The sequence below is a fragment of the Rousettus aegyptiacus genome, unplaced genomic scaffold (genome assembly GCF_014176215.1).
Source record: "Rousettus aegyptiacus isolate mRouAeg1 unplaced genomic scaffold, mRouAeg1.p scaffold_m13_p_16, whole genome shotgun sequence".
Taxonomy (NCBI): Eukaryota; Metazoa; Chordata; class Mammalia; order Chiroptera; family Pteropodidae; genus Rousettus; species Rousettus aegyptiacus.
Genome location: NW_023416291.1, coordinates 53,777,726 through 53,803,889, shown reverse-complemented (window position 1 = coordinate 53,803,889; position 26,164 = coordinate 53,777,726). Strand labels below are relative to the sequence as shown.

The following is a 26,164-nucleotide window of genomic DNA, read 5'->3' as shown; positions in this document are numbered from 1 at the left end:
GGGGGGCCGGGGAGCCCGCCTGGCAGGCTGGGGAATGAGTGCGCAGGCTGGGTCTTGCCCACCCGTGACACCCCAGGGATGGCCATGTGAACCCCTTTTGTGACTTCAGTCCTGCTGGGCCCACTGTCGACCTTGGGCTCGGCCCGTGAGCGCACGGTGCAGCCTCGCAGCCATGACCACAGCAGCCCGACGCTCTTGGCCTGGCCTTGCCCATGTCGGGTGCTCCTCGGTGCCCTGTGACCCCTGCCCGACCCCTCGCCTCTTGGCCGTGTGCTGTCTCCTCCCGGTGGCCTGTCGTGAGCTTGGCAGTGAGCAGCGTCGTCCTTTTGCGTTTTTCAGCTTCGAAAGCATGCAGAGGCTTTGTGACAAGTACAACCGGGCCATCGACAGCATTCACCAGCTGGTAGGTGGCCGCCTGTCCCCTCGTCTGGGCCCCACTGCCCTCCATGTCACCTCGCTCCAGGGGCAGGCAAGGCCCAGGGGCGCTGGTCGCTCTGTGGGTCCGGGCCCATTTCTTCTCCCATAGAAGTGTGCAGGGCGGTCGGCCATCCTGAGGTCAGGGCTCCGGGGTCCCTGGGCTCATCGTCCCCCTTGTCTGGGGAGGGGTGAGGCTGTGCGCGCTGCAGGCCTTGCTGCTCGCCTCGCTCGCACCCGTGCTTACACACGCTCCAAGGCTCACACTGTCGCATGTACACGCACTACACGCACACACATGCCGGCTCACACGCACGCATACAGATGTTCTCACGTGCACGCACGTTAGTATGCACATGCATACAGACACGGACGTAGACTCACATGTACGCGCATGCAGACGTATGTAGCTGCACTCACATACACACGCTGGCATACACGTGCACTCACGTATGCACACGTATACACCTAGATAGCTCATGTGCATGCTCACACGTACAGAAACAGGTAAACACTCGCATAAAGATGTACGTGTACCCACGCGTAAACAGGTATACTCGTGCACACTCACATATACACACACGCACACAGACATGCACGCACACTCACGTGCACGCTCACACATACATGCACACCTGCACACAGACACGTGCACACCGTTGCACCCACATGTACGCAGACGCACTCGAGCACACACTCGCGCCACACACAGTGACCAGGTGTGGGGGGCGGTCCGGGCGGCCATCTGTGACGCCCCGCGCTTCCCCACTGTGCGCAGTGGAAGGGCACCACGCAGCCCATGAAGCTGAACACGCGGCCGTCCAACGGGCTCCTGCGGCACATCCTGCAGCAGGTCTACAACCACTCGGTGACGGACCCTGAGAAGCTCAACAACTACGAGCCCTTCTCCCCGGAGGTGTACGGGGAGACCTCCTTTGACTTGGTCGCGCAGATGATCGACGAGATCAAGATGACTGAGGACGACCTGTTTGTGGACCTGGGCAGTGGTGAGTGAGGGGCAGGCGGCCCGGCCATGGTCCCGTGCACGCTGCACCTCCGAGAAGAGCCGGGGTAGGGGTCGCCCAGCGTGGGTACTGCTCCCTCCTGCCCCTCGGCCCTGGCTGTGAGCCACCCACCGGCCTCCCCCAGAGTCCCTGGTTTCCCCAGAGCGGGAGGCCCCGGCCCCATCCCAGGAGGCCCCGCGAGCCCTTGCTCTCCTGCTTCTCAAAGCCCGGGGGTCCCACGCTCCCCAGCCCCAACAGCCCCCACCTCTGTTGTGGGCCATCCCCCCGCACCACAGTGGAGGCTCCTGGGAGCAGGGCCTGTCTCAGGGCGTCCATGGGGCCTGGCGGGTGTGCGTGAGTGCGCTTTCCAGAACGAGTAAACATCGGCTGATTGATCCCCAATGGGCTGGTCTGGTCCGGGCACAGACAGGGCTGATTCCGTGGTTGTCTTACACACTCCAGATGACTCCACTGGGAACGCTGTGCACAGCCCTTCTCTGGGGCGTCTTTGCCATCCTCGTGACCCCGTTTGCACATGAGGACCCCACACTCAGACTTAAAGCTCCTGTCTCAAACAGGCGCGAGTGGCTTGGGCACCCAGGGACCAGACGACTTCTTCGGTGGCGTCGTCTTGGCTCAGATCTTTTTTAAGTAGATGATTCATTTTTATTAGAGCGCCCGTGGTCCGGAAGTTGGTTCCTGAAGGGCCGTGCGACTCACCTCCCCACGTCCAGAGGCGATGCCGGTTGGAAGGCACCAGCCTCCGCCCCCGCGGGGACCCTCCCGGCCCTGGCCGAGGGCCTGCCCGTATCTGGCTTCCTAAGCAGGGCGCTCTTTTTTCACGATTTGAGCACATTCTGTTTAAAATGGCAAGGCGAGGGGTGCCTGGTGCGTCGTCTGCACCACAGAGCGCCCTCACGTGGGGCGAGATCGCGGCCGAGGCCCGCGGGCCCAGTGCCGGCAGGCCCTCTGCTGGGACCTGGACGCGGGTCTGTCGGCATGCATGGCCGGCTTGGCTTGGCAGGCTGTGCAGCCATGCTGCCGTGGCAGAGTTGCGGGAGGCTCCCCTGCCACCTCCAGTCCCGCATCGAACCCCGGTCAGCGACAGGCATTGACCGTGCTTCAAAGGCACCTCAGATCTGGTTGGCCCTGGTGGGTGGGAGCCTTCCCGAGGCGTCCCGGGTCCCGCAGAGCTGTCAGGACGGGCCGTACCGCATCTGACTGGAGACTAAGGTGATCCCAGTCGGAGCCGAATTGCGACGGCTGTCCCCAGAGCAGGCCCGGTTCATGGCCTGGGTCGCCGAGTGTCCTCAGCACCTCGCCAGCTCCGGGGCCTCTGCCTGGCCCGCGTGGCTGGCGAGGGCCCCCCGCACGCCAGCGCTGCGTCTGTGACGGCACCCCCTCTGTCCCTGAAGGAGTAGGCCAGGTCGTGCTGCAGGTCGCCGCGGCCACCAACTGCAAACATCACTACGGCGTCGAGAAAGCCGACATCCCAGCCAAGTATGCGGAGGTGAGCGGTCAGGGGCCGTGGACGGCGTCTGCGCCTCTCCCGCGGCGGGAGGGGGGGCGGGGGGCGGGGGGGTGCTGGGATGGGGAGAGGGAGGGGCGGCCAGGCGGGGTCTGTGGGGGCTCCTTGGCGTGGCGCGCGTGCGGGGCCCGCCTGGTGTGTTTCCGTGTCCAGACGCTGCGGCCTCGTCGCCCCCAGGGCGGGTCGGCCGGCATCACTGCCCGGCCAGCGCCCGCCTGGGGCGGGGGTCAGCGGGCTCTGGGCAGTGGATGCATCTGAGCAGCGTCTCGTTCCCTGGAGCATGTTGAGTTTTTGGGTCAGATGCTGGTGGCCTTGGGTTTCCTGGACGTCAGAACGATTCTCGGCCCCACAGTGTGCCCCCTGGGGCCCCAGAATCCTCCCTGGGTGGATGCACACGGGGTTGTGCGGGGAGGGGGGCAGAGGGGAGCCGCAGGTGGCCACCAGAGTGCGTGGAGTGGCCTCCACCGCCTCACCTCTTACCGGCTGTCCGATTCTGCCCCTTGCAGACCATGGACCGCGAGTTCAGGAAGTGGATGAAATGGTACGGAAAAAAGCATGCAGAATACACAGTGAGTGCCATCGCTCCGCGCCCCGCGGCTACCGGGTGCCTGCGCTCCCTCCCCCGGACCCGCCGTCCCTCTCCTCCCGGGACCCCGGCTCATCCCCACCGGGTCTGGGCTGAGCCGGCCATGCGGCGTCTTGGGAAGGAGCCCACTCAGCTCCCCGCGGGCCCTTGGGTGGGGCAGCCGGCCTCGCCGGAAGTGCCCCCTTCCTGTCTCTTTTCCGCCCGCCCTTGGCCGCAGTTGTCCTCCTTTCTCGGGGGCCTCGCTCCTGCTCTCCCGCCCTCGGCCCCCAGGCACCTGACAGCTGTCAGGAGCTCGTGGGCCTTTTTTGGCAGCAGCTGCACCTTTGGAGTCACGCGTGCGGTGCGGCTGGTGCGCAGGGCGGCGGGTGGCGGGGGAGACGGCCGCCCCCTGTCCGCTGGCCGGCCGGGGGCGTCCTTCTCGTGCCGCCTCCCAGCAGCGTGAGACCAGCCGCCGGCTCCTTTCCGTGAGCGGCGGGGCTCAGCAGCACCCGTGCCCCACAGTCTCCGCCACTCAGCCCGGCCTCGGGCGCTGATCTCTCACTGCCCCTCCCGCCCAGGGCGACGTCTGCGTCCCGAGACGTGTTCCCACGCTCCGCACTCCCCGCGACTCTCTGCCAGGGATTTCCCTGTCGCCTGTGGACACGCAGCTGCCGAGCAGTCTCCTTCCACCTGGCGGGGGTCCAAAGGCGGACGCGTCCTTCCCTCCCCGCCCGGGGTCGTCGCCCGCCACAGGCCCACGGTTTGAGGCCCACACCCTCAGATTCCACCCGATGCCGCCAGCCGGTCCCGTGCCTGCTCCCTGCCGAAAATCTTTCCTGGCTGGTCAGGTCTCTCTGTCCTGTGGTTACTAGCCTGTGATAGGTCATCCTCCGGGGTGGTGGCAGTCGAGCTGGAGCCGCCGTTCTCAATGCCGTCAGGGAACGAGCTAGATCGCAGAGCCGCAGGCTGGGGACTAACTGGGGGCATGGGGGGGTCAGGGAGGCCTCCCGTCCTCGGGCGGGCTCTTCTCTCCACGGTCGGGCTTTCAGTGCTGCGCTTCAGTCATCGCCAAACCTGAGGTCACCTGGGGCGACGCTCTCAACATCCTGTGGGAGTTTCGCGGTGCCGTGTCCGCGATTATGTGTGCTGGGTTGACTTCGCAGAGGAGCTAAGTCCGTGTCTCAGGCCGTTTCTCTGCGCGTGGAGGCCAAGCTGCTCCAGCAGCGTCCGTGGCCCCTCTGTCAGAGGCCACGTTGGCGCGGGCGTTGCCAGGCCCCCTCCTGGCCACTCGGGGCGCGCGTCTGTCCTCGCCGGCCCGCTGTCGGGGCGGCCGCAGCCTGGCGCTGACGCTGCCGGGCGTCAACCTGCTCTTCAGCTCCAGAGCCGTGTCGCTCGGTCTGGGCCTTCGGCCTCCACGTCAACTTCAGGGTCCGTGTGTTCACACGTGAAGGAACTCACTGGGGTCTGACTGGGGTCACGCTGGATCTGGGGGTCGAGTCGGGAAGAAGCGACATCCTGATCGTGTTGAATCTTTCTGTCCACGGACGAGGGGTCTCTCTCCGTTCACCGAGTTCGGCGACTTCCGTCGTCGGGGTTTTGTAGTTTTCCTCGTGTTGATCCCGTATGTGTCTTGTTAGGTTTATACCTCAGCGTTTTTCTGTGGATGCCGACACAAGCGTTATCAATTTGCTGGTTTCTAGGAAAGCGATCGACCTTTGTTGACGTGCGTTTTGCTCGTTAACGCACCGCGATGCTTTGTGCTCCGTCTCCTCGCCGTGGTTCTGCGTTAGTGGCGCTTTTCTCGTGGACTCTTCCAGGCGTCATAGGTAGTTCTGTGTCCTCTGCAAACAAAGCCGGTTCGATCGTTTTCTCTCTGAGCTGTGTACGCATTGCTTTCTTTTCTTGCCTCACGCGTTTGCTGGGATTTGCAGCTCGGCGTCGGAAAGCAGGGGGCAGAGGCCGCTGCGCCTGGTCGCCCACGCTGCGGGAGAGCTTCCCGGTTCTCCCCGCGGCGCGCGCCGCTTGCTCTCGGGGTTCCGTGGACGTCCTTCCCCAAGTTGCTGAGTTCACCCCCAGTCTTATTTTGCTAAGACTCGTACGGCGACGGGCTGCGAGGTTCTGTGGGACGCCTGCTCTGAGTCTGTTGATAGGCGCGCGGGCCCCTCTGCGGCCTGCCGGCGTAGTGGGGTGTGCACGCTGCGCTCCCGGGCTCAGTCCCTCTGGTTCGTGGCGTGTGTCCTCACGCGTCACTGGGTTTCCGGTTCGTTCCTATTTTGTTGGGGCCTTTGCATCGGCGTGTGTGCAGGAGGATCCCCGTCTGTAGCCTCCTCCTCTTGCACGTCCAGTTCTGGTGCCAGGCGATGCTGGCCTCACGCAGGGTGTGGACGCGCCCCCCCGCCCCGCTCCTCCCGACCCGGTCCTGCATGTTCAGGGCACGGGCCCACTCCCCTTCCTCTTCTCTTGGTGGAATGTCTTCTGGAATGTTCTCCCTTCAGTGAAGGGAGACCTCTCCTGTTCCTCCCACATCTCAAGTTCTCTGGCACTTGTCCTGGAAGCTGCCCGGGCGGCGAGGCCAGCTTCCGTTCCCGGGAAGCCGCTTCCCTCTCGGTCGCCGTGTCCACTGGCTGACAGTGCCCAGGTGGCCGACCGTTTCCTCAGACTTCACGCCTTCCTAAGGAACAGGTTGTTGAGTTCAAGAACTATTTTCTGCTCCGGTGAGCGAGCGCACGCAGCCTACAGCGCTGTGTGTGGACTGCGGTCGGGAGGGGCCTGTGGGGCCGCCGCGGCCCTGGGCTTGCTCCCTCCTCCCTCCTCCCTCCTCCCTCCTCCCATCACCACTGGGGGGCAGCACTGGTGCAGTGGGCGTCCGGGGGTCAGCGCCATATCGGCGGGCACACAGGAGGGCTCCCCACGTGAAAACTACCTTGCTATGTGGGTCTTGTGGGGTTTTGGGTGCTCGTTAGCCCTGAGTGGCCCCTGGGCGGTGCTGGGGAGGACCTTGGGTCACAGCCCTGGTGGGGGTCTGGAACAGGCCGGCCGCGGCACGAGCAGTCGTCTGTCGCTGGCCCTCTCGCACCTGTGTCCAGAGCCCATCCTGTCGGACGCCGCCTGCTCCCGGAGGGGCCGCGGGTCTGCCTGCCCGCGAGCGCTGGGACCTTGGGAGCAGCTCTCTGTGGCTTTGGCCAGGCGCCTGGTTGGCAGGCGGAGCCCTGCCTCCTGTTACTCAAGGACCCGAAGAACTGGCCAACAGGAACCTAAAAATAGCCTGGCCCGGCGCGCTTCTCAGGCCCCAGGGCCTGCTTCCCGCGGCCCAGGATCCCCCGTGGCCGCCACCTCCGGTCCTGCTTCCTGTGGCCAGAGGCACCGCCCAGCCAGGCACGGCCACCCCTGCCCCGCCGCATCCCTGGCCTGCCGCCCTGCGGTGCCAGGCCCTTCCAGCCTCCCGCAGCTCTGCCTGGTGGAGCCCCATCTCCTCCTTCGACTTGGCCTCTGCCACGCGTCAAGGGACCCCCTCCGCCCGGGAGACGCTCCATCCAGCTCCCCGCCCCGACTGACATCCAGGCCTCCGGAGTCCCCACAGCACCTCGGCTGTCCTTACAGTGGAGCCCTTGGCTGCTGGTCATAGGCCTGGCACACAGCAGGTTTCACATGTCCGGAGCTTGGTGCCTCGGGCAGCTGTGGCTCTGTGGACTTGCCGTGTGGGGAGGGTTCCCAGCCGCTGTGGACCTGCCTGCAGTCCTCAGGCGAAGTGTCTTGGGACCTCCCCTAACGCAGGCTCAGTGTTAGGATAGCCTGGTGCTATCGACTGGCCAACCCTCAGGTGCGGAGCCCGCGTGGACCTGGCCGGCGCTGGGATGCTGGCTGCTTCCTCTCAGGAAGCCGGCGGGGCCGCGTGCAGTCCAGACACGCGAGCACCCTTCACCCTGGGCTGCCGCGGGGGTCCCTGGGGTCAGGCCGTCCTGCCCAGTGGCATCTGTGGCCTGTGGCTGCCCCGGGCAGGTTGGCGAGACGGCAGCCTGGGCCCCCGTCAGTGGCCCTTGCCCACCTGCTCTGGGCGCGGCCAGCCTGGCCTCCCACGGAAGTGGACGGCCCATGCAGGCCGTGCTTTTTCCTGGACGGGAGCGCACATGTGTCGCGTGCAGGTGGGCGGCAGCTCCCGAGAGGGCCGGGTCGGGGACACGCCCGGCCTGCCGGAGTCGGACCCTGGACCTGCCCACAGGCTCCCCATGGCAAGGGCGATGTGCGTGCTAGGGGCTCCCCCATCTGCCCCTCCCCCGAGGCCGGAGGCACAGTCACGGGGACCTGGGGGACAGGAACCCCATCTGCCCTTCCCCCGAGGCCGGAGGCGCAGTCACGGCGTCCTGGGGCACAGGAACCCCATCTGCCCCTCCCCCGAGGCTGGAGGCGCAGTCACGGCGTCCTGGGGCACAGGAACCCCAGCTGCCCCTCCCCCGAGGCTGGAGGCGCAGTCACGGCGTCCTGGGGCACAGGAAGACCACGCACATCTTTCTGGCCGCTGTCGACCTGGCTGCCTTGGCCAGGCACTGCTCTTGCACGACAGTGGCGAGCGGGCAGGCGGAGGCTGTGGGTGTTTCTGCGCCACGCGTATGAGGTCACCCACATAGTCTCCAGGACCGCCCAGGTGCGGCTTCACGGGGGGACCCCAGGACTCGGCAGCGGTGGCCCCCACGGCCACGGTTGCTGTGGAGACCAGACAGCGTGAGATGAGCCGAGGGAATGGGCGAGGGGCGGGCAAGGGGCCCAGGCACAGCTCCCAGCATCCTCTCCAGGTGGGGGTCACCAAGACGTGCTTTGTTCCCCCAGACGAGACGTAGCACACTGCGTGTTGCGGTCCCCAGGGGCCTCACTGGGGGCCAGTCACGCAGGCACCTCTGCCCGGCTCGGCCGAGGCCCCAGACCCCGGGGGACAGTGGTGCTCGGCGTGACCCGCCTGTTTGCAGAGCGTTTAGGGCCGGGGGCTTGTTGAGGGGGCCTGTTGGTGGGAGTCCCCCGAGCCCCATACCAGCTGCTGTGGGGGGCCAGCTTTGCCAGCGGCCTTTCTGAGGATGGATTCAGGCCACTGTGGGAGTTCCATCTAACAATGCTGGCAAGGACCTGGAGCCCGAGTCGCTTCCCCAGTGCCTGGCCACAGGGAGCAACGGCAGATCGAGAAGGCTCCTCAGGTGGGGACACACGGACCACCAGGGTGTCGGCAGACCCCCCGCAAGCAACTCAGCAGGTGGCCTCCCCACGTGTCCTGCACCGTCCCGCCCCCTCACGTCACAGGGTGCCCATGGGGGTTCCCTGCGTGCAGGCTGGGGAGGGGGACACAGGGTTTGCAGCAGCTCCCGCCCCGGGCACTGTCTCCCACGGGGCCTTCTCTGCTCGGGATCTTCCTGTTGTCCTGTCCTGCGAGAGCCACAGTGCCCGTCAGGGTCCTGGTCACCTCGGCGGCACCAGTGGGGGTACAGACGAGATCCAGGAGCAGTCACCCCAGCCCTTGACACCCACTCACCCCTTCCTGTCCCTGGGGACGTGCCTGTTCTGCTCACTCGCATCAGTGGAGTCCCACGCGAGTGGCCTGTGTGTCCGGCGTCTCACTGAGCATCGTGTGTCCGAGGTCCGTCCGCGCCGTAGCCAGCGTCCGCGCCCCCCCCGCCCCCTTTTCGTGGCTGAGCGACGCTCCCCTTTGTGGACGGCACGTTGTGTCCATCGTGTGCGTTTGGGCTGTTGAGAATCCTGCCGCTGGGGGCCTCCGAGGCTGGGTTTGGTGTTGACGCACGCTTTCCGCTCCCTTGGGTGGACACCGACAAGTGGTGACGGCAGCCTTTAGAGTGGTGACAGGCTTTCAAAGCCAATTCCTCAGTGCGCGCAGGGTCTCAGCTCAGGACAGCTGGGGGGCGGCGTTCCCATGGACAGCCTTTGACCTTGAGGCAAAGTAGCGCCAGGCTGCTGTTAAGGAGAGCCCCGAGGCCAGGTGCCGAAGGTGCAGGCGCCGCGTCCTCAGGCGGAGCAGGGCAGAGCCGCTGCTCAGGTGCGTGCCCGTGTCCCGGAAGGGAGCCTCCGTCCGCCGCGTGCGGTGGTGGCGTGGCGCCCAGTCTGCGTGCAAGCGTCTTCCTGTGAGCAGCCACGCGGGTCTGTCTGGCCCCGCCAACCCGCCTCTGTGCAGAGCGCCGCCGGCTCTGCAGGCCGAGCGTCCGGGGCGCCCCCTGCCGGCCCTGCGCGGGCCCGGCACCGTGGCTTTCCGGCACCTTCACTAGCATCCTTGTCGCCCTGTGCCCTAGGCCCCGCCGCACCCGCGTGGCGCGTGCTGACCCGCACAGCGCTCTGCGGTCTCACCCTGTCCCTTTCTGACTGTCGCCCCCCCCCAGCGGAGCCACGGTACCCGCGCCGCCTCTTCCTTCCTGCTCTGCGCACCTGCGTGGCAGGGTCCGCCTCGCCTGTTGCTCACCGGGTGGGGCGCGGGGCCACGTGGGGCGCATGGCGAGCGCTCGCCCCTGTGTTTTCCTTCCAGCTGGAAAGAGGCGACTTCCTCTCGGAGGAGTGGAGAGAGCGGATCGCCAACACGAGGTACGGGGGTGCGGGGGCCGCGGGACGGCGCCGGGCCTGGCCGGGCGGGCCCCCAGGGCGGTCCCGCCGCTGAGGGCCCGCGCGCTGGGCGCGGCTGCTTGCTTGCGAGGCAGAGCTGGATGGCGGAGGCGGTCGGGGCCTCCCTTCTGTCCCCCAGTCGGGCCCCCGTGCGGGGCAGGTGCTCATGGCCGGGGCTGTCGGGAAGGGCCCTCCCCGGCCCTCACGCCCAGACGGAGGGCCGCCCCGCGGTCCCAGCCCTGAGCCCCGCGCTCGCTGTGTCTGCGGCCGGCCGCTCTGCCCGGCGCCGCCTCCGCGGCGTGTCGGGGCTCCCGCCGCGGTTCCCTGTCTGCGGCCCCCCCGGCCTGAGCGCAGTGCAGGAAACCACACGCCCTGCGCCTCCCGGCAGGTCCGCCCACGTGTCCTTGGACAGGAGGCCATTGCAGAGCCCTCCTGGCCCCAGCAGGCCCCACCCCAAGGGCCTGCCCCGTGACCTCTGCGTCCATCAGCTCCCGAAGCTGTGCGCGGTCCTTCCCTGTCCTCTGCCCTGTCGTCCTCCCTTTGCCCTTCCACTGGCCTGGGGCCGGGGCTCATCCCCGCACCCAGGGTCCCGTGCGGTGTGGCCGCGGCCCTGACGGAGCAGCAGGAGAGAAGGTGCGGGCAGGAGGGTCTTGCGCGCGTCTGCTGGGGCGGCCTGGCCCTGGGCAGTTGTATGAGGCCACTTCGCACGCTCGGTGACTCTCCCCCTGGGGTGTGGCTGTCCAGCCGCACTGGGCCGCTCACGGGCTCCTAGTGCGGCCTGCTGCCTTGTCCCAACCCTCCTCTGGGCACGCTGGCTGAGGCCGCCCCACGCCCCCACAGGTAGTCCTCTGGGCAGGGAGTGGCCAGGCCTCGCTGTCTCTCAGAAGCGGCCCCTTTCCTGCCCTTCCGTGAGCCTCCTGTCCTCACGGGTCAGGTCTTTCCCATCTTGGGAGAACCATACTGACCCCACGGGTGCCCACATCAAGCTCGGTCTAGGGCTCTGTGGCCACTGTGGTGGCCGAGCCGGACACTCACCAAGTGCTGACCAGTGTCACCCAGGCCACAGTGTCCCACTGGCTGGGCCCCCAAGAGCCCCCACGAGAGTGCGGTGCACCTGGCTGGGGATGGCCCTGTGGCGAGGCCTGCAGGCCAGCTCCTGCCGGTGTCCCCCGGTCTCCGCTTCCTGTCGAGGGCGTCCGCCCCCACCATGCCCCGTCAGGGCGACGCCCGCCGCAGGCAGGGGGCCCTCCAGGCAGCCGTCCCCCAGGCCTTCGCGTCGCTGCCCACTCCCGCCTGGGTCGTCTCGAGGCTCTGGCGTCCTCCGACCCCCGCTCGCTCTCCCATGGGCCCTGGCCCCACTCAGCGTCCGGTCCTCGTCGCGTGGTGTCCATGGCTCCCAGGCCGCCCCGCCATGGTCTCTGCCCGCACGTGGCGCCTGGAGAACGCGCCACCCTGTTTGCACCCTGGGGGTCCTTCGCGCCGTGCTGGCCCTTCCCGGGCTTGCCGCGAAGCGCTCGGCTTCCTTGAGTTTAGAGCTGCTGAGGTTTAGAACGAGGCGCGTGGGAACGGCAGCTCCTCTGCTGCCTGTCACGTTCGCGAGAGGAAGCGACCTCTGTCTGCGTTTCTGCCGTCCACGGCCCGGCGTCCACCACAGCGCTGCATTAATGTGCAGCCACATCCAATGGCGAGCAGGGCCATGCGACTCTAGGGTGGACGCGTCTGTCTCGCCCGTGGGCCCTCATGTAGGTCGGCTGCACGGTGTTCTGGAGGTTAGCCATCCAGAGCCTTGTGAGCAGGTCGGGGCCCGCTGGCAAGGCGCCGGGGTGGGTGGCACCTCGGCCCGCCCACTGTCCCAGCGGGCGTCTGCAGACTGAGTGAGGCTCCTGGGTCGCTGGCTGCCTGGTACGAGGCAACGTCTGAGCACAAGGCAGGCGGAGCCACCCCCATCGAAAGACCTTGGCCTCCAGTCCCGGCCACGTTCAGACGCAGCTTGACTCAGCTGTGTCGCCTGCTGCCGGGGTGCCTGCCCGTTCCCACGTCACTGTCCCCAGGTGACAGTTGTTCTCCTGCATTCTAGCCCAGAAATGTCTGACGGGCAGGTGGGGACCACCGCCCAGCCGGTGCAGGTTGACCCGGGGCCACCTTGGCCTGCACATGTCCACCTTGGCCTTTCCAGCAGTCTGCTGGTCACGGGCAAGTCTGAATTGTACGGTAGCAACAAATCAGGGGAGCTGTCCCACTCTGGGGCCCTGGAGCCGTCCCCAGCTGGCCGGAGGTGGTGCGGGCAGAGCCCGGGGCCCAGCGCGCTGCAGAGCTGGCCTCGGAGGTGGTAGGCGGCGTATGCGCCGGTGCTCTGCGCACGTGTGGAAATGGAGCCTTCGTTTTACTGAACTGGAACATTGTTTTGCAGTGTTATATTTGTGAATAACTTTGCCTTTGGTCCTGAGGTGGATCACCAGCTGAAGGAGCGATTTGCAAACATGAAGGAAGGTAACGTACTGCCCCCGAGCCCCCTGCTGTCAGGGCTGCCGCGCGCCCACTGCCCACTCGGTCTGGCTAGATTTGGCACTGGCCGCACGTGCTGGGCTTGTCCTGAGCTTCCGCATCCGCCCACCTCAGGCCCCATGAAAGGCCTCGGGCAGTGGGCATGTCCTGACTGGTTCTCCGTGTCATCCGCGTGGCCGGGCACCTCCATCTTAGCGTGGAGTGGAGTGACCGTACCCCCAGTGCTCGGTGGCCGGCAAGACCGGGGGTGGGTGGCCAGGTCGGCAGGAAGGACCCAGGCTGTCTGGTTAGACGTGAACTTCAGAGGACGGCAGACGGCTGCTTGGCTCGAGAGTGCCCAGTTCACACCTCAGGGCTGTCGCACGTGCCTGGAGCGCAGACCCGACTGCTCCCTGTTGGCCTGTCAGCCCCCACCTGGGGCGTCCAGGCGGCCTTCCTCGTTTGGAGCCACCCCCGTGTGGCCAGGCCCTGCCCTGCCAGAGCCCTCCCGGCGGCCCGGGGCCTCTTCTGGCAGCTTCTCCTGCCTGCCCAGCCCGCAGTCGTGTGCAGCTCCCGGCCACCGGGGGATTTAACTGGAGAACGAGGCCTCCCTCTCTTGGACGACGCCGCGGGGTGTCCAGGCTCACCGTCCTGTTGCCCATTGCAGACTCACCCTCCATGGCGACTTCGACCTTGACCCCCTCAGTCTCGTTTCCTGAGGGCTCGAGGGCCTGGTTGTCGCGTGTGGGCGACCTCGCGGTCAGGACTGCCCGCCCAGCCTCCCAGGCACCAGCGACCTGCTGGCCTGCAGCGACGTGCCCTCCGGAGTCCCCTCACGCGCCCTTGTCGTGCGGGCATCGTGGGCGGCAGGCTCCCGAGGAGCGCGGTTGCGGACCCTTGGGCCGTGTTTGACCACGCCCCCCTCTCTCAGGCACCCCATGGGTCCCCACATGCTGTGTCAGCTCCCGCTCACTGCCTGGCACGGCAGGCCGCCCCCTGACCCCGCGCGTGACCGGCCCTGGGCCTCGCCCTCCCCCCCCCCCATGGGGGCGATGCTCAGAAACAGGCCGGGACGGGGCCCCCGTCTGAGAGCCGTGGGGCGCACGTGTGTATGCGTGTGCGCGCCCCCAGCGGGTTCATCCCAATTCCTGTTCCAGACGTGACGTTTCTTCCTTTGACGTTTGTCTTGGGCTTTTTCCCTCACTGCCCAGAGAGGCGCTGGCGTGTGGGCTGGGCGCGTCCTTCGGCGCGCGGGCCGTGGTGACGTGTGCAGCATGGCTCACGCTCCGTCCCCGTGCAGGCGTCCGAGTTCCCGTCCTCTGAGGACTAACGTGGGCATCAGGGGCGCGTCCGTGCGCGGGCGCCTCCTCGCCCCACAGCCACCCCGCGTCCGCCTGGCCGTGTGGGGCCGGCTGGTGCCCATCAGACTCGGTGTCGGACGTGGGACGGTGGGGTTGCGGGGGGCCCGGGTGCGTTCCTGTGGGAGCGTGAGCCCTAGCAAGGCTCGAGCGGGCTCCAGCTTTCTGTCGCCTGGAGGGGAGGCACAGGGCCGCGGCCCCTTGCCGTCAGCACGCCACGTGCCGTCGGCCCCTCGCTGCCCGGCCCCCCGGCTCTGGCGGCGTTTCCTGTCGGTGGCGTGGTACCTCTGACTCCCCCACGAATGGCAGTGACCAGTCCTCGTGTTTCAGGTGGCAGAATCGTGTCCTCGAAGCCCTTCGCACCTCTGAACTTCAGAATAAACAGTAGAAACTTGAGTGGTAAGCAGCTCGTCTGTGGCTCAGCTCTCAGGGCGTGTGCTTTTCAGGGCCGACGCATTACAGCTGGGTGTCCCCCGGGTGCTGCCGATATCAGGGCCGGGTCACTCTCTGGGGGGACTGTCCTGAGCTCTGCTGGCGGCTGAGCAGCATCCCTGGCCCCCACCCACTCGATGCCAGGAGCACCCCCCGTGTGACAGGCACAGATGTCCCCAGATAGCACCCAGTATCCCTGGGGACAGAAACACCTGGGTTGAGACCCCAGGCTTGACGGGACTTTAAGAGGCCTCGGGGATGCTTGGTGTTCACACCTGGTCGGCCCGGTGGGTGAATGGCTGCTGTGCGAGGTGGGCTCCGCGGCAGGCCTCGGGGGGGGGGCACATCGCTCCGTGGCACCCGGCCGTGGGTCTCAGTTCCTCGTGCGAGGGGTGTTCTAGCAGCCGCGCGCTCCCCGAGGGCTCCTGAGCACCCGCCAGGCAGCTCTCCGCCCCCGTGCGCGGACAAGCGTCTGGGTCTGGGGCTGCCCTGCCCGCGTGCGCCCCGCGCCCCCAGCCCTGCCCGCTCCCCCCGCAGACATCGGCACCATCATGCGCGTCGTGGAGCTCTCCCCGCTGAAGGGCTCGGTGTCGTGGACGGGGAAGCCGGTGTCGTACTACCTGCACACCATCGACCGCACCATAGTGAGTGTGCCCCGCGCCCCCCACCCCGCTCCATAGTGAGTGTGCCCCGCGCCCCCCCCACCCCGCACCTAGTGAGTGTGCCCCGCGCCCCCCCACCCCGCTCCATAGCGAGTGTGCCCCGCGCCCCGGCCCCGCCCTCCCACCCCGCACCACTGTCCCGCAGCGGGAGTTTCTGGGGCCCTGCGCCGCCGCCTTCGGCTCCCGGTCCTCACGAGGGCGGATGTCATCTGAGCGAGGCGACAGTGACAGACTTGGCCTCGCTGTCATAGGCCTCGTGTGCAGGGGGCCCTGGCCCGCCTGGCCCTGTCGCGGGCGCACCCCGTGCGAGAGGCCCTGCGGGGCGCGCGGCCCCCGAGGTGGGCCTGCGGCCGGGCCAGGTGGCGTCCGGGTGGAGGCGCGTCCCTTTCGGGAGGCCTGCTCGCGGTCCCACACGGGCCTGCCGCCGCTCTCCAGGGACCGCTGCTGTTGGCGTGTCTGAGACGTCGCTGTCGTCTGGTCGGGTTTGGGGCGGACTTCTCATGAGATGTTTTCCTTTCTTCCCTCTTTTTTAGCTTGAAAACTATTTTTCTAGTCTGAAAAATCCAAAACTCAGGGTAAGTGCGTGATTTGTTCTTTCACGGAACGTGACTTGTGGGGGCGCCACTCGGCGGAGCTGTGGGTGGCGGGTGGCAGCGCCGGTCCGAGGGACGGGGTCGGGGCCCTGCCTCACCCCCCGCGAACAGCCTTTGGGCACTGGGCCGCGTGCGTGCGGCCTTGGAGCGACGTCGGGTAAGTCGGGGCGTCGTGCTGAGTACAGGACAAGGGAGCCGCTCGGTGCCCACAGCCCCCACGTCCGAGCCCGAGCCCCCAGGGGCTGTGGCACCGCAGCTGCTGGTCCTCATCGAGGTGGGCGCCCCGGCTTGAGGGGTGTCGGCCTGGGTTCGGACGTGCCCTGCTGCCGGTCCCAGGGTCCCCACAGTGCCCAGCCCTAGAACCACCTTCTCCAGACCTCAGAGGGCGTCTAGTCAAACGCCTGTCTCTGGAGACGCAGGCAAGCGTCTGAGCGGAAAGACGCCCGCACGCCGGGGCTGGCGTGTCCCTGGGCTGCACTCGGGGTGGCAGAGGGTCACGCGGCCCCGCGGCGGCCCTTGGAGTGTGTGCTCCGGGCGCGAGTGGAGCTCGCCGCGGCCGCCCGCACCCCAGGGTTCCGTCCGGCGGCCGCTTCGCCGCTGCCCGGGGCCTTTGGGCTTCGACCCTGTCTCGTCCCGCACATCACTGTTCAGGAGGCCACCGGGCGTCTGGCCGGAGATTAGGGCGTGCCCGCTCGCAGGCAGTGCGCGCGCACACAGCGCGGGGGCAGCTCGCGGGCTTCGTGCCTCCGCTTCCTCGCCTGTCCAGGGGCAGAGGAGTTGACCTGGACGGAGTGGGGCTAGGTGGCCCACCTCAGGGTGGGAGGCGCCCCAACAGTGCCAGCCTTCAGGGGACGTGCTGGCACCGGGGGCCACGTCCCACACTTGCTTTCCAGGAGGAACAGGAGGCAGCTCGGCGCCGGCAGCAGCGGGAAAACAAGAGCAACACGACCACGCCCACGAAGGCGCCTGAGGGCAAGGTGGCCGGGGCCGCGGACACGCCCGTGGTGAGTGCCGCCGGCCCCCGGGCCCAGGCCGCAGGCCGCAGGAGGGCGTCCTGGGGCGCTGGGCCCCCTGGGGCCCGGGGCGTCCTGGGGCGCGGGGCCCCCTGGGGTGTCGGGCTGGCTAGTAACGGTGGCGTTGCTCCCCGGGCGCCCCGCCCGCTAGGATTCTGGTGCTGAGGAGGAAAAAACGGGGACGGCCGCCGTCAAGAAGCCGTCTCCCTCCAAGGCGCGGAAGAAGAAGCTGAACAAGAAGGGGCGGAAGCTGGCCGGCCGGAAGCGCGGGCGCCCCAAGAAGATGAGCACTGCGAACCCCGAGCGTAAGCCCAGGAAGAGCCCGACTGCACTGGACCTGCTGCACGCCCAGACCGTGTCCCAGGCCGCGGCCTCGCCGCAGGGTGAGGGGCGCCTCCCGCCCGGCCCCGCGGCGTTCCCTGGGCCGTGCCCGCCTCGAGTCCCTGTCCGGGGCTCGCCGGGCCTCGCTCCGCCCCCACAGTGCCCTGGGCTCCAGCGACGCCCGCAGCCCGGCAGAAATGCCACTGCTCACGGGAGTTGCTTAGGTCACGAGGGCGTTTGTCTCGGCTCCTAGAACTGCCGAGCCGCGGTGTCCGGCCGTGCTGGGGCCCAGGAGCTGTGCCGAGTCTCAGCTTTGAGAGCGGGGAGACGTCGCGCAGCGGGGGGGGGCTGGGGGCGCGGGCAGCCCTTGCCGTGTGCATTGACGTGCGCCTCCCGCCTCCCGCAGACGCGTACAAGTCACCTCACAGCCCGTTCCATCAGCTACCTCCCAGCGTGCAGCGGCACCCCCCCGACCAGCTGCTGCTGGCACCCACCCCCCCTGCACTGCAGAAGCTGCTAGGTGAGCAGGCGCGGGGCGCGGCCCCACGGCGCGTGCGATGTGGCGGCGGGGGGTGGGGCTGAGGTGTTGGCGAGCCCCCGCGACACCCACGTTGCAGGCCGACCAGACCGGCGTCGCCAGGGCCCAGGATCGGTCCTGCCACGAGGATGGGTGTGGGTCTGGGCAGGTGTCGGAGGTCAAGGTTCTGTCCACCAGGGAACACTGGGCAGTGTCTGGGCACGTGGCGGTTGTCACAGTGGGGTGCTCCTGCATCAAGTGGGGGGCAGGGAGGCTGCAGTGCCCTGGACAGCCCACGGAGGTGACCCGCCCCGGGTCCTCAGTGTGGGGCAGAGTCAGTCTGGGATGGCCAGGCCACAGGGGAACAAGGGCCACGTGAGAGCTGAGCACCTGCCACCTGGCGGGACTCGATGGGGACCGTGCACCTTGTTAAAGCTGTTGTCTCCCGCCAGCCCAGCATCAACAGCGTGTGTTTGCTGAGGAAAACTGGCAGGTCGGGTCACAGACACCCCCAGTCTTGGGGAGAAAGAGAACATGGGTGGCAGAGGCAGGAACTGCGAGGGGTTCACAGCAGCATCTTGCCACTGAGGGGCTCCCGGGGGACACCAAGGCAGCGTGGGGACCGAAGGTGCCGCTCGGCGCTGGGCGGTTTCAGCAGCATCCGACGGTGGAGCCGGGGAGCTCCTGGGGGAGCCGAGCCGCTCCCGGCTCCCGGCCGCAGCCCGTGGCACCGGCACTGCGATCTTGCCCCCTCCCTCCCGCAGAGTCCTTCAGGATTCAGTATCTGCAGTTCCTGGCGTACACGAAGACCCCCCAGTACAAGGCCGGCCTGCAGCAGCTGCTGGACCAGGAGAAGGTGAGGGGCGCCCGATTCCGTGTGCCCGTCTGCGGCGCGTCCGCTCCGTCCCAGAGGGCCCGCCCACGTGTTTGGGGACAGCTGCCGCCAGAACCAGGGGGTCTCTGGCGACACTTGGAGCGTGGGGGTGCCCACCAACACTCTCACCCGCGGCTTTTCCAAGGGCGGGAAGCATAAGGCTCTGGCGCTCTAAGTCACGGAGGCCAGTGCCGCCCTCCGATGGCGGCCTCGGAGAGCCGGGCGGTCCGCACGTTGCCGTGTCTGCGTGCGGGGAGGTGTGGCTGCCCTCCTCGTGGGGGGCCGTGCTCGTCGTCAGTGACGTGGGCTGAGACCCTCGGAGGGAGGGCCCAGGCGGGGGTGGCCTCCGCTCACCAGCCCTACCCCCCGCGCAGGAGAAGAACGCCCGCTTGCTGGGCGCCGCCCAGCAGCTGTTCGGCCACTGCCAGGCCCAGAAGGAGGAGATCAAGAGGCTGTTCCAGCAGAAGCTGGATGAGGTGGGGCTGCCCGCGTCTGCAGGGCCGCGTGCTGGCTGGGGGCGGGCGGGGCTGGGGTGCCGCCGAGGCCGCCCAGATCCCGGGAAACCGGTCCCTCTGCGGGGGCCTAGAACCTGGGCCCTGGAGCCTCCGCTGACTCCCCTCTCTGGAGGCCTGCGGCCGCCTCCGTCCTGTCTGAGCCGCACAGCGCCGGCGGCCATGTCGAGCTGGGACTGAGCCCCTTTGCCGTCGTGTGTCCGCAGCTGGGAGTCAAGGCTCTGACCTACGACGACCTGATCCAGGCTCAGAAGGAGATCTCGGCTCACAACCAGCAGCTGCGGGAGCAGACGGAGCAGCTGGAGAAGGACAACAGGGAGCTGAGGGGCCAGAGCCTGCAGCTGGTGCGTGCGGGCGGCTGTGCCAGCGCAGCCCGGGGGTGGGGCCAGGTGTCCCTTGGCTGACTGGTCGGGAAGCTAGCGCCCTGCGACAGAGAGATGACCCGAGGGTGGCTGCAAGGCCCAGTGCGTCCTTCTGAGCACGAGTTCCCTTTGGCCCCCATAGTCTGTGTAGGGCGGTCCTGGCTCCCCTCTCTGTCCTGTTCTCAGAGAGCGCCCTTCGTCCTCCACTCTCAATGGCGAGCGCGAGCAGGGCCTGGGGCCTGCAGGTGGCTGCTTGGCTTCCTGTCCGGGCGTCCCAAATGCTGACGCTGGCACTAGACAGGCCTTTTGAGGGGCCTGGACTTCCCTGGCCCTTCGTCCCCTGATGCTGGGCTCCCTAGCAAGTCCCCAGGGCCAGGGTGTGGGCCCATTTCTCTCCCGGGGTCCCCCGGGCACCCGCCACGGGATGTGCAGAGATGGCCCTTCTAACGGGCTGTTCTGCTCCATCCAGTGGGACCCTCGCCATGCTCCTGTGGGAATGTCCTACGGGAACCTTGGTCTTCTCGGGCCACCTCCACAACCTGGCTCTCCAGAAGCGGGAGGGAGAGAGAGACGGGCTCTTGGGGATACCTGCCCAGCAGCCCACCTAGCCCCCTCCCAGAGCCTGGCGTCAGGGGCCGCGGGGGCCAGGGGGGCAGGAGACCCCCTGCCAGGCAGCCTGGCCGTCTCGTCTCCCCCACAGCCACCCACACGCTGAGGCTCACCGCTTTGCTCGCCCGTCCCCACAGCTGAAGGCTCGCTGTGAGGAGCTGCGGCTGGACTGGCCTACACTGTCCCTGGAGCAGCTGCTGAAGGAGAAGCAGGCCCTGAAGAGCCAGATCTCGGAGAAGCAGAGGCGCTGCCTGGAGCTGCAGGTGGGGGCCGGGCCGGGGGGGAGGGGGCGCTGGCATTCCGGCTTCAACCCTGTTGTCAGGACGTGGTCCGCGCCGTCGGGAGACCCACTGAAGGCCCCCTTCCCCTGAGGACGGGGCCTGTCCCGGGTGTCACGGCAACCCGCTTCCTGCCCAGTCAGCCCTGGAGGGGGCGCAGAGCAGGGCGAGTGGGGATGGGTGGGGACCGGGCACCCAGGGCATGGCGCAGCCGCAGGGTGCGGAGCGCCCCCTGGTGGCGCGTCTGACACCGGCGCTGGTAGGGCTGTGCTTCCCTGACGGCAGCTGCCCGCAGGGTGGCTAGAGGAGGTGGGAGGCCAGGACGCCTCGTCCGGGCGAGTTCTGAGGAGGGGGCCTGGGCGTGGCAGGGCAGGAAAGGGGCACACGTGCAGCCCCAGCAGTCGCGACAGCCCCCGGGGCACAGGCTGCCGCCCGCCTGGCGCCTCCCGCCCCGCTCCAGGGCGCGCCCAGCTGCCAGGCTGCCCCTCGGGGTTCTCCCCAGGTGGTGGTTAGGGTAGCACTGCAGCGAGCTCGTCTGTAGGCCCGTGAGCCGTGTAAGGTCTAGTGACGTGTGGCCCAGGCATCTCATGGCCCCTGAGCCAGCATCACGTCACGGACAGAGCTTTGCTGCTGTCACCGTAGCCCAGCCACGTTTCCACGGACGCGCCCACGGGAGCAGTCTCCGCCAGGGGCCGCGTTTGGGTTCTCGCATGTGCGTGAGCCAAAAGGAACCAGCGCCCAGGTCCTGGCTCCTGGACGGAAACACCGTTTCAGGGCTCCCCCCCAGCGTTTGCTCGCATGGGGCGCCGCGTGCTCTGCCCCTTGCGTCCCGGGGGCGCCCTGCTGTGTCGGGTGTGCAGAGCTGGAGTGCAGAGCTGCCCGGCCACGCGCAGCAGACCCGCGTCTCTGCGGCCGCTGTGGGTGGCGGTGCTCCCCCCGCTCCTGGGCTGGTCCCCTCTGCTGGGCTGCTGGCGGGTGTGTGCAGGCCTGACGCCGCCCCCCCCCCCCGTCTTCCAGATCAGCATCGTGGAGCTGGAGAAGAGCCAGCGGCAGCAGGAGCTCCTGCAGCTCAAGTCCTCCTGCGTGCCACCCGACGAGGCCGTGGCCATGCACCTGCGTGGGAAGGGTGGCCTGAGCCGGGAGCTGGAGGCGGAGCCGGGCCGGCTGCACCTGGAGCTGGACTGCTCCAAGTTTTCGCTGCCCCCATTCAGCAGCCTGAGCCCCGAGCTCTCCGTGAACGGCCACGCAGCTGGCTACGAGCTGTGCGGCATGCTGAGCCGGCCGCCGTCCAAGCAGAACACGCCCCAGGACCTGGCCTCCGCGCTGGACCAGGAGGTCGTGCCCTGCACCCCCAGCCACGGCGGCCGGCCCCGGCTCGATAAGCTGTCTGGCCTGGCCTCGCCCGACTACACTCGGCTCTCACCAGCCAAGCTGGTGCTGAGGCGGCACCTGAGCCAGGACCACGCGGCCGGCGGCAAGACGGCCGCCAGTGAGCTGCACCCGCGGTGAGTGCGCGGCCAGCGGGCCCGCCCACGGGCCCTGCGCCGTCGTGGGGTCTGGGGAGCGGGAGCACCTCCGTGCAGGTGTCCAGGAGGCTGCTGGCCCAGGCCGCCAGCTCTGGATGCAAAGCTACGGTGCGGGGGCTCCCTGGAGAGTGACCAGGGGACGCCTCTCGTTCCAGAGCCGAGCACGTCAAGGAGAACGGCCTTCCGTACCACAGTCCGGGCCTTGCTAACGGCATCAAGCTGAGCCCTCAGGAGCCACGGCCCTCGTCCCCCGTGGCCTTACAGATGACCGGAGAGAAGGGCAGCGAGAAGGTGCGGGCGGCTGCCGGGCGGGGCCTGTGGGGCGGGGCCGGGCCTCCTCGCCTGCACCGGGGCTGAGCGCGGTCACTCAGCAGCCACCTGGAGCAGGTCTGCTGGGACAAGGCGTCCAGGGGAGGCAGGTGGAGCCAGCAGACTGTGGGCAGGTGGCGTGCTCGGGGCTCCTCAGGTCCCCACCCGCCGTCACCTCACTGCACGGCATGGCCCAGTCAGGCCGGCACTGCCCGTGGGGACAGGAAGGGGAGGGCGGCTGTCTGCGTGTGGCAGCAGGTCCGAGCACGAGAACATGCGATGGGGTGAGGAAGGTCAGGACGAGCAGTTGGGGTTCTGGGGTCGAGGTGACTGTCCACTGCAGGGGGCCCTCGTCCATGGCTGCACGGTTCCTCTGCCCTTCGGGTGGTGCCCGCGGCCGGGCGTGCGCGGGTCAGCAGGAGCAGGGCGTCCGCTCTGTCCGCAGGGTCTGAAGGAGCGCGGCCACGCCAGCAGCGGGGAGGCCATCACCAGCCTGCCCGTGAGCATCCCGCTCAGCACGGTGCAGCCCAGCAAGCTGCCCGTCAGCATCCCCCTGGCCAGCGTGGTGCTGCCCAGCCGCGCCGAGAAGGCGGTGAGTGGGCGCCCGGGGGCCCGGCCCGGCTCCGGGACGCTGCTGGTCCCAGAGCTGCTGGTCCCAGAGCGCGGTGCGGGCAGAAGGGGCCTCTGTCTGGGAGCCCTTTATGTTAAGCTGTGTGCTGTTGCCTTGTGAGTACGTCATGGTGCCTCAGGCAAGTAGGTCCGACCCCCACGTCTGTCTCAGGTCTCTGTCAGTGGTGGTGCTGCAGGTGGGAAGGGGATCGAGCCGCCAGGCGTGACAGAAGCCGGACGCGCTGTCCCCCTCCTGCAGCCCCCACGATCCCCCCCCCCCCCGCCTCCCGAGTGCGGGCTCACGGCGCTGACGCTCACGGCGCAGCTCCTCTGTGGAGATGCAACTCATACATCAGCTCTGTCTGCAACGTGCAGTCGGCAGCGTTCAGCACGGTCACGGGGTCACCCACGCACCCCGTCCAGTCCAGAGCCTCCTGTCACCCCAGAAGGAAGCCCCGTCCCCATCAGCAGTCACTGCCCACACCCTCCCCCGCCCCTGATACCCACTCGCTCTCTTCCTTCCCCCGTGGACGCCCCCGTCCTGGACACGTCACGTCCGTGGGGTCCCGTCCCATGTGGCCCGTGTCGGTGCCTCCCCCCTTCCGTGGCTGCGGGACCCCCCCCGGGCGGGTGGGCACAGGGCACCTGTGTTTGCACCCGCCAGCGAACATCTCTCGTCCCCACACTCGGGCTGTAGTGAACGTGTGGGAAGGGGGGGTGTGGACGGGTTTCTCCCCTCGTTCCGCGTAGGAGTCACGGCTGCGTGACTCCCCCCCACTCTCCCTGTCACGTTCGTCCCCAGCCTGCGCCCATTAGCCAGCGCCAGCCTTTAGGACCTAGGCCAGACCTCTGTCCCTTCCCCACACCCTGAGCAGGTCACTTGGGCTTCTGCTGCTCACGGTTATGTGTCCTCCCTTCCCCGGGCCCTCGGCACGCCCTGTGGCCTGTGGCCTGTGACCCTGCACTCACCTGCCGGCCCCCGCTCTGCTGACGGCGCCCCCTCTCCCCGCAGAGAAGCACCCCCAGCCCCGTGCCGCAGGCCCGGGAGTCCGCGTCCACCCTGGAGAAGCAGGTGGGAGCTCACGCCCACAGCGCAGGGAGCAAAGGTCTCACCCTGGCCCCCACAGGTGAGGGCGCCCCCCCCACTCCCACGGGGCTGGGCTTGGCGCAGGTCTGAGCAGACTGGGGGTCTCAGCCAGGCCCCCAGACATCCAGGCCCCGGAGCCCGGCTCCCCCGGCCATGCGGGCTGCGCTGAGTCAGGGCCACCGTCCCTGCCAACAGCAGCGGCACAGTGCGCCGCAGGGCACCCGGCCCTCGGCACGTCGCGGGAACCTCGGCCTGGCGTACCCCGCCTGGGCGGCGTGCTGGCCGCACCCTCGTCAAACCGCTGTGGCTGCTGGGCCGCTCGCCTGCTCCCTGGGTCCTGGCCTCCTTTGCAGAGCTGCATCTCGGTGCGCCTCTGTTGACACAGGGCCGGGCAAGACCCAAGTCCGGTGTCAGTCGCTGCCACCAGCTTTCTGACCCCGTCGGGAAGGTTCTGAGAGGGGGCGCGGGGAGCTGTAGACAGACTGCCGGCCTCAGACGTGGCGCTAGGGAGCTTACGCCTGCCCACGGCGCCTGCCTGGCCCTGTGGGGCTGTCTCTGGTGGCAGCCACGGCATGGGGACTGAGCGTTCCGACCAGCTGCCCCCGGGGCAGCGCCATCCTAGCCAGCCCGGGTGCCCTCCCCCAGGGTGGGCTCCCCTGAAACACCGCGTCCTTCCCAGCAGGCTTCCCCTACGCCGGCTCGGTGGCTGTCGCTGGGGCCCTGGCAGGCAGCCCGGCTCCGCTCGCTCCCGGGGCCGAGCCCCCTCCCTTCGACGAGTCCTCTAGCTCGGGGAGCCTCTTCGCACCCATGGGCTCCCGCAGCTCTACGCCGCAGCACCCCCCGCTGCTGGCCCAGCCCCGGAACTCCGGCCCGGCCTCGCCTGCCCACCAGCTATGTGCCAGCCCCCGGCTCGGTGCCGCCCAGGGCCCGCTCCCTGACGCCAGCAAGGGGGACCTGCCCTCCGAGGCCGGCTTCTCGGATCCGGAGAGCGAGGCTAAGAGGAGGGCCGTCTTCAGCGTGTCGGCCAGCACCGGCAGTGCCAAGCAGTCACCTTCCAGCAAGCACAGCCCTGTGCCCGCGGGCGCGCAGAGCCACGGGCAGGACAGTCGCAAACGGGGCAGGAGGAAGCGGGCGTCAGCGGGCACGCCCAGCCTGAGCTCGGGCGTGTCCCCCAAGCGCCGGGCCCTGCCGGCCGTCGCCGGCCTCTTCACGCAGTCTTCAGGGTCGCCCCTCAACCTCAACTCCATGGTGAGGCCCAGAGGGGACCCTGGGCAGGCAGCGGGGCCTCCGGCACTGCGCCTCTCGTTCCCAGGCCCACCGTGTGGGGAGGGGGGGCGGTGGGGGCTCCGCCTCCTACGAGGCCACGCGAGGACCGAGCGCAGCCCTCGGGGTTGGTGTCCGGGAGCTGCTGACGGGGCCGTGCGTGTCCCTGTCACTCTGCAGGTCAACAACATTAATCAGCCTTTGGAAATCACGGCCATCTCGTCCCCCGAGAGCTCCCTGAAGAGCTCCCCCGTCCCTTACCAGGACAACGACCAGCCGCCCGTGCTCAAGAAGGAGAAGCCCCTGAGCCAGACCAACGGGGCCCATTACTCCCCCCTGACTTCGGACGAGGAACCAGGCTCCGAGGACGAGCCGGGCAGCGCCAGGTGCGGGGTGGGCACGGCTCCGAGGGAGGGGGTCCACCGTCAGGGCTCGGGAGGACAGGCCCCCGCAGTCAGGCGCGACCTCTGGGGGCCGGCCGCCTGCACGTGCCCTGAGCTGGCGGGCACGGGTTTCTGACGGCTAGCTGCTTCCTCTCCGGGTGACTCCTCCGGGAGCCCCAGTAAGCGGGACCACGCAGGACGTGGCCTGCGTCAGGCTCGTGCCACCGGGCACAGCGTTCCCCAGGCGCGTCCGCGTTTCAGCAGGCGTCAGGACGGCCTTCCTCTTTAGGGCCGGACAGTGCTCTGTCGTGGGGACGGGGACGGATCGCGTTTCTCCAGCGTCCGTCCGGGGACACTGGGTCGCTTCCGCGGCAGCAGCTGCGCGTCCGTGCCGCCGTGAACCCTCACGCCACGCGCTCGCTCGCCTCCGCTGGCCTCGCAGCCCGTAGTGGGCTCGCTGGGTCCCGCGCTCGTCCGGTTAGGTTTCTGAGCCGCGTCGCCCGTTTCCCACAGTGGCCGCCCCGCTGTGCGCCTCCGCCAGCCGTGCACCCCGCCGGCACCCGTTCTCCGGCTCCGCTTTCGGGCGCGACGCCTGTTCGGGGGGTGCGCAGCTGCTGCCGAGCGCCAGCCCCGGGGTCGCCTGCGGAGCCACGTCGTTCGCGTCCTTTTTTGTTACTTGTTTACGAGAGGAACTCACGTGTCCCAGAGACGTGGGGGGCCCTCGGAGACGCGTGGTAGTGTCCCCCCCCACCCCCGCTCCCTGGGTTGTCTCTTTACTTTCTTTCTGGGGGTTTCGAAAGCACAAAAGTGTTAGATCGTGACAAAGTCTTTTTACCTCGCTTTCTCGAGTTGGTCGTCGCAGTTATTTCGTTT

At 68.5% G+C, this 26,164-nt stretch overlaps 1 protein-coding gene across 10 annotated transcripts in view; it reads left to right on the top strand.

Moving 5' to 3' along the window:
* DOT1L (DOT1 like histone lysine methyltransferase) overlaps nucleotides 1-26,164 on the top strand; it is a 46,359-nt gene that overhangs the window by 12,761 nt on the left and 7,434 nt on the right. For 7 of the 10 annotated variants that reach the window (XM_036234163.1, XM_036234162.1, XM_016163494.2 and 4 more), the window contains exons 4-25: nucleotides 340-403; nucleotides 1,193-1,421; nucleotides 2,834-2,928; nucleotides 3,453-3,515; nucleotides 10,026-10,081; nucleotides 12,510-12,589; nucleotides 14,272-14,340; nucleotides 14,911-15,017; nucleotides 15,569-15,610; nucleotides 16,522-16,632; nucleotides 16,793-17,024; nucleotides 17,369-17,482; nucleotides 18,244-18,335; nucleotides 18,728-18,829; nucleotides 19,072-19,209; nucleotides 19,974-20,099; nucleotides 21,132-21,619; nucleotides 21,796-21,931; nucleotides 22,395-22,541; nucleotides 23,571-23,685; nucleotides 24,325-24,893; nucleotides 25,089-25,294. In XM_036234163.1, the coding sequence (XP_036090056.1) occupies nucleotides 340-403; nucleotides 1,193-1,421; nucleotides 2,834-2,928; nucleotides 3,453-3,515; nucleotides 10,026-10,081; nucleotides 12,510-12,589; nucleotides 14,272-14,340; nucleotides 14,911-15,017; nucleotides 15,569-15,610; nucleotides 16,522-16,632; nucleotides 16,793-17,024; nucleotides 17,369-17,482; nucleotides 18,244-18,335; nucleotides 18,728-18,829; nucleotides 19,072-19,209; nucleotides 19,974-20,099; nucleotides 21,132-21,619; nucleotides 21,796-21,931; nucleotides 22,395-22,541; nucleotides 23,571-23,685; nucleotides 24,325-24,893; nucleotides 25,089-25,294 (3,381 nt within the window). The remainder of the gene's footprint in view (nucleotides 1-339; nucleotides 404-1,192; nucleotides 1,422-2,833; nucleotides 2,929-3,452; nucleotides 3,516-10,025; nucleotides 10,082-12,509; nucleotides 12,590-14,271; nucleotides 14,341-14,910; nucleotides 15,018-15,568; nucleotides 15,611-16,521; nucleotides 16,633-16,792; nucleotides 17,025-17,368; nucleotides 17,483-18,243; nucleotides 18,336-18,727; nucleotides 18,830-19,071; nucleotides 19,210-19,973; nucleotides 20,100-21,131; nucleotides 21,620-21,795; nucleotides 21,932-22,394; nucleotides 22,542-23,570; nucleotides 23,686-24,324; nucleotides 24,894-25,088; nucleotides 25,295-26,164) is intronic. The other 3 variants (XM_036234164.1, XM_016163502.2, XM_036234165.1) reach the window with 3 other exon arrangements.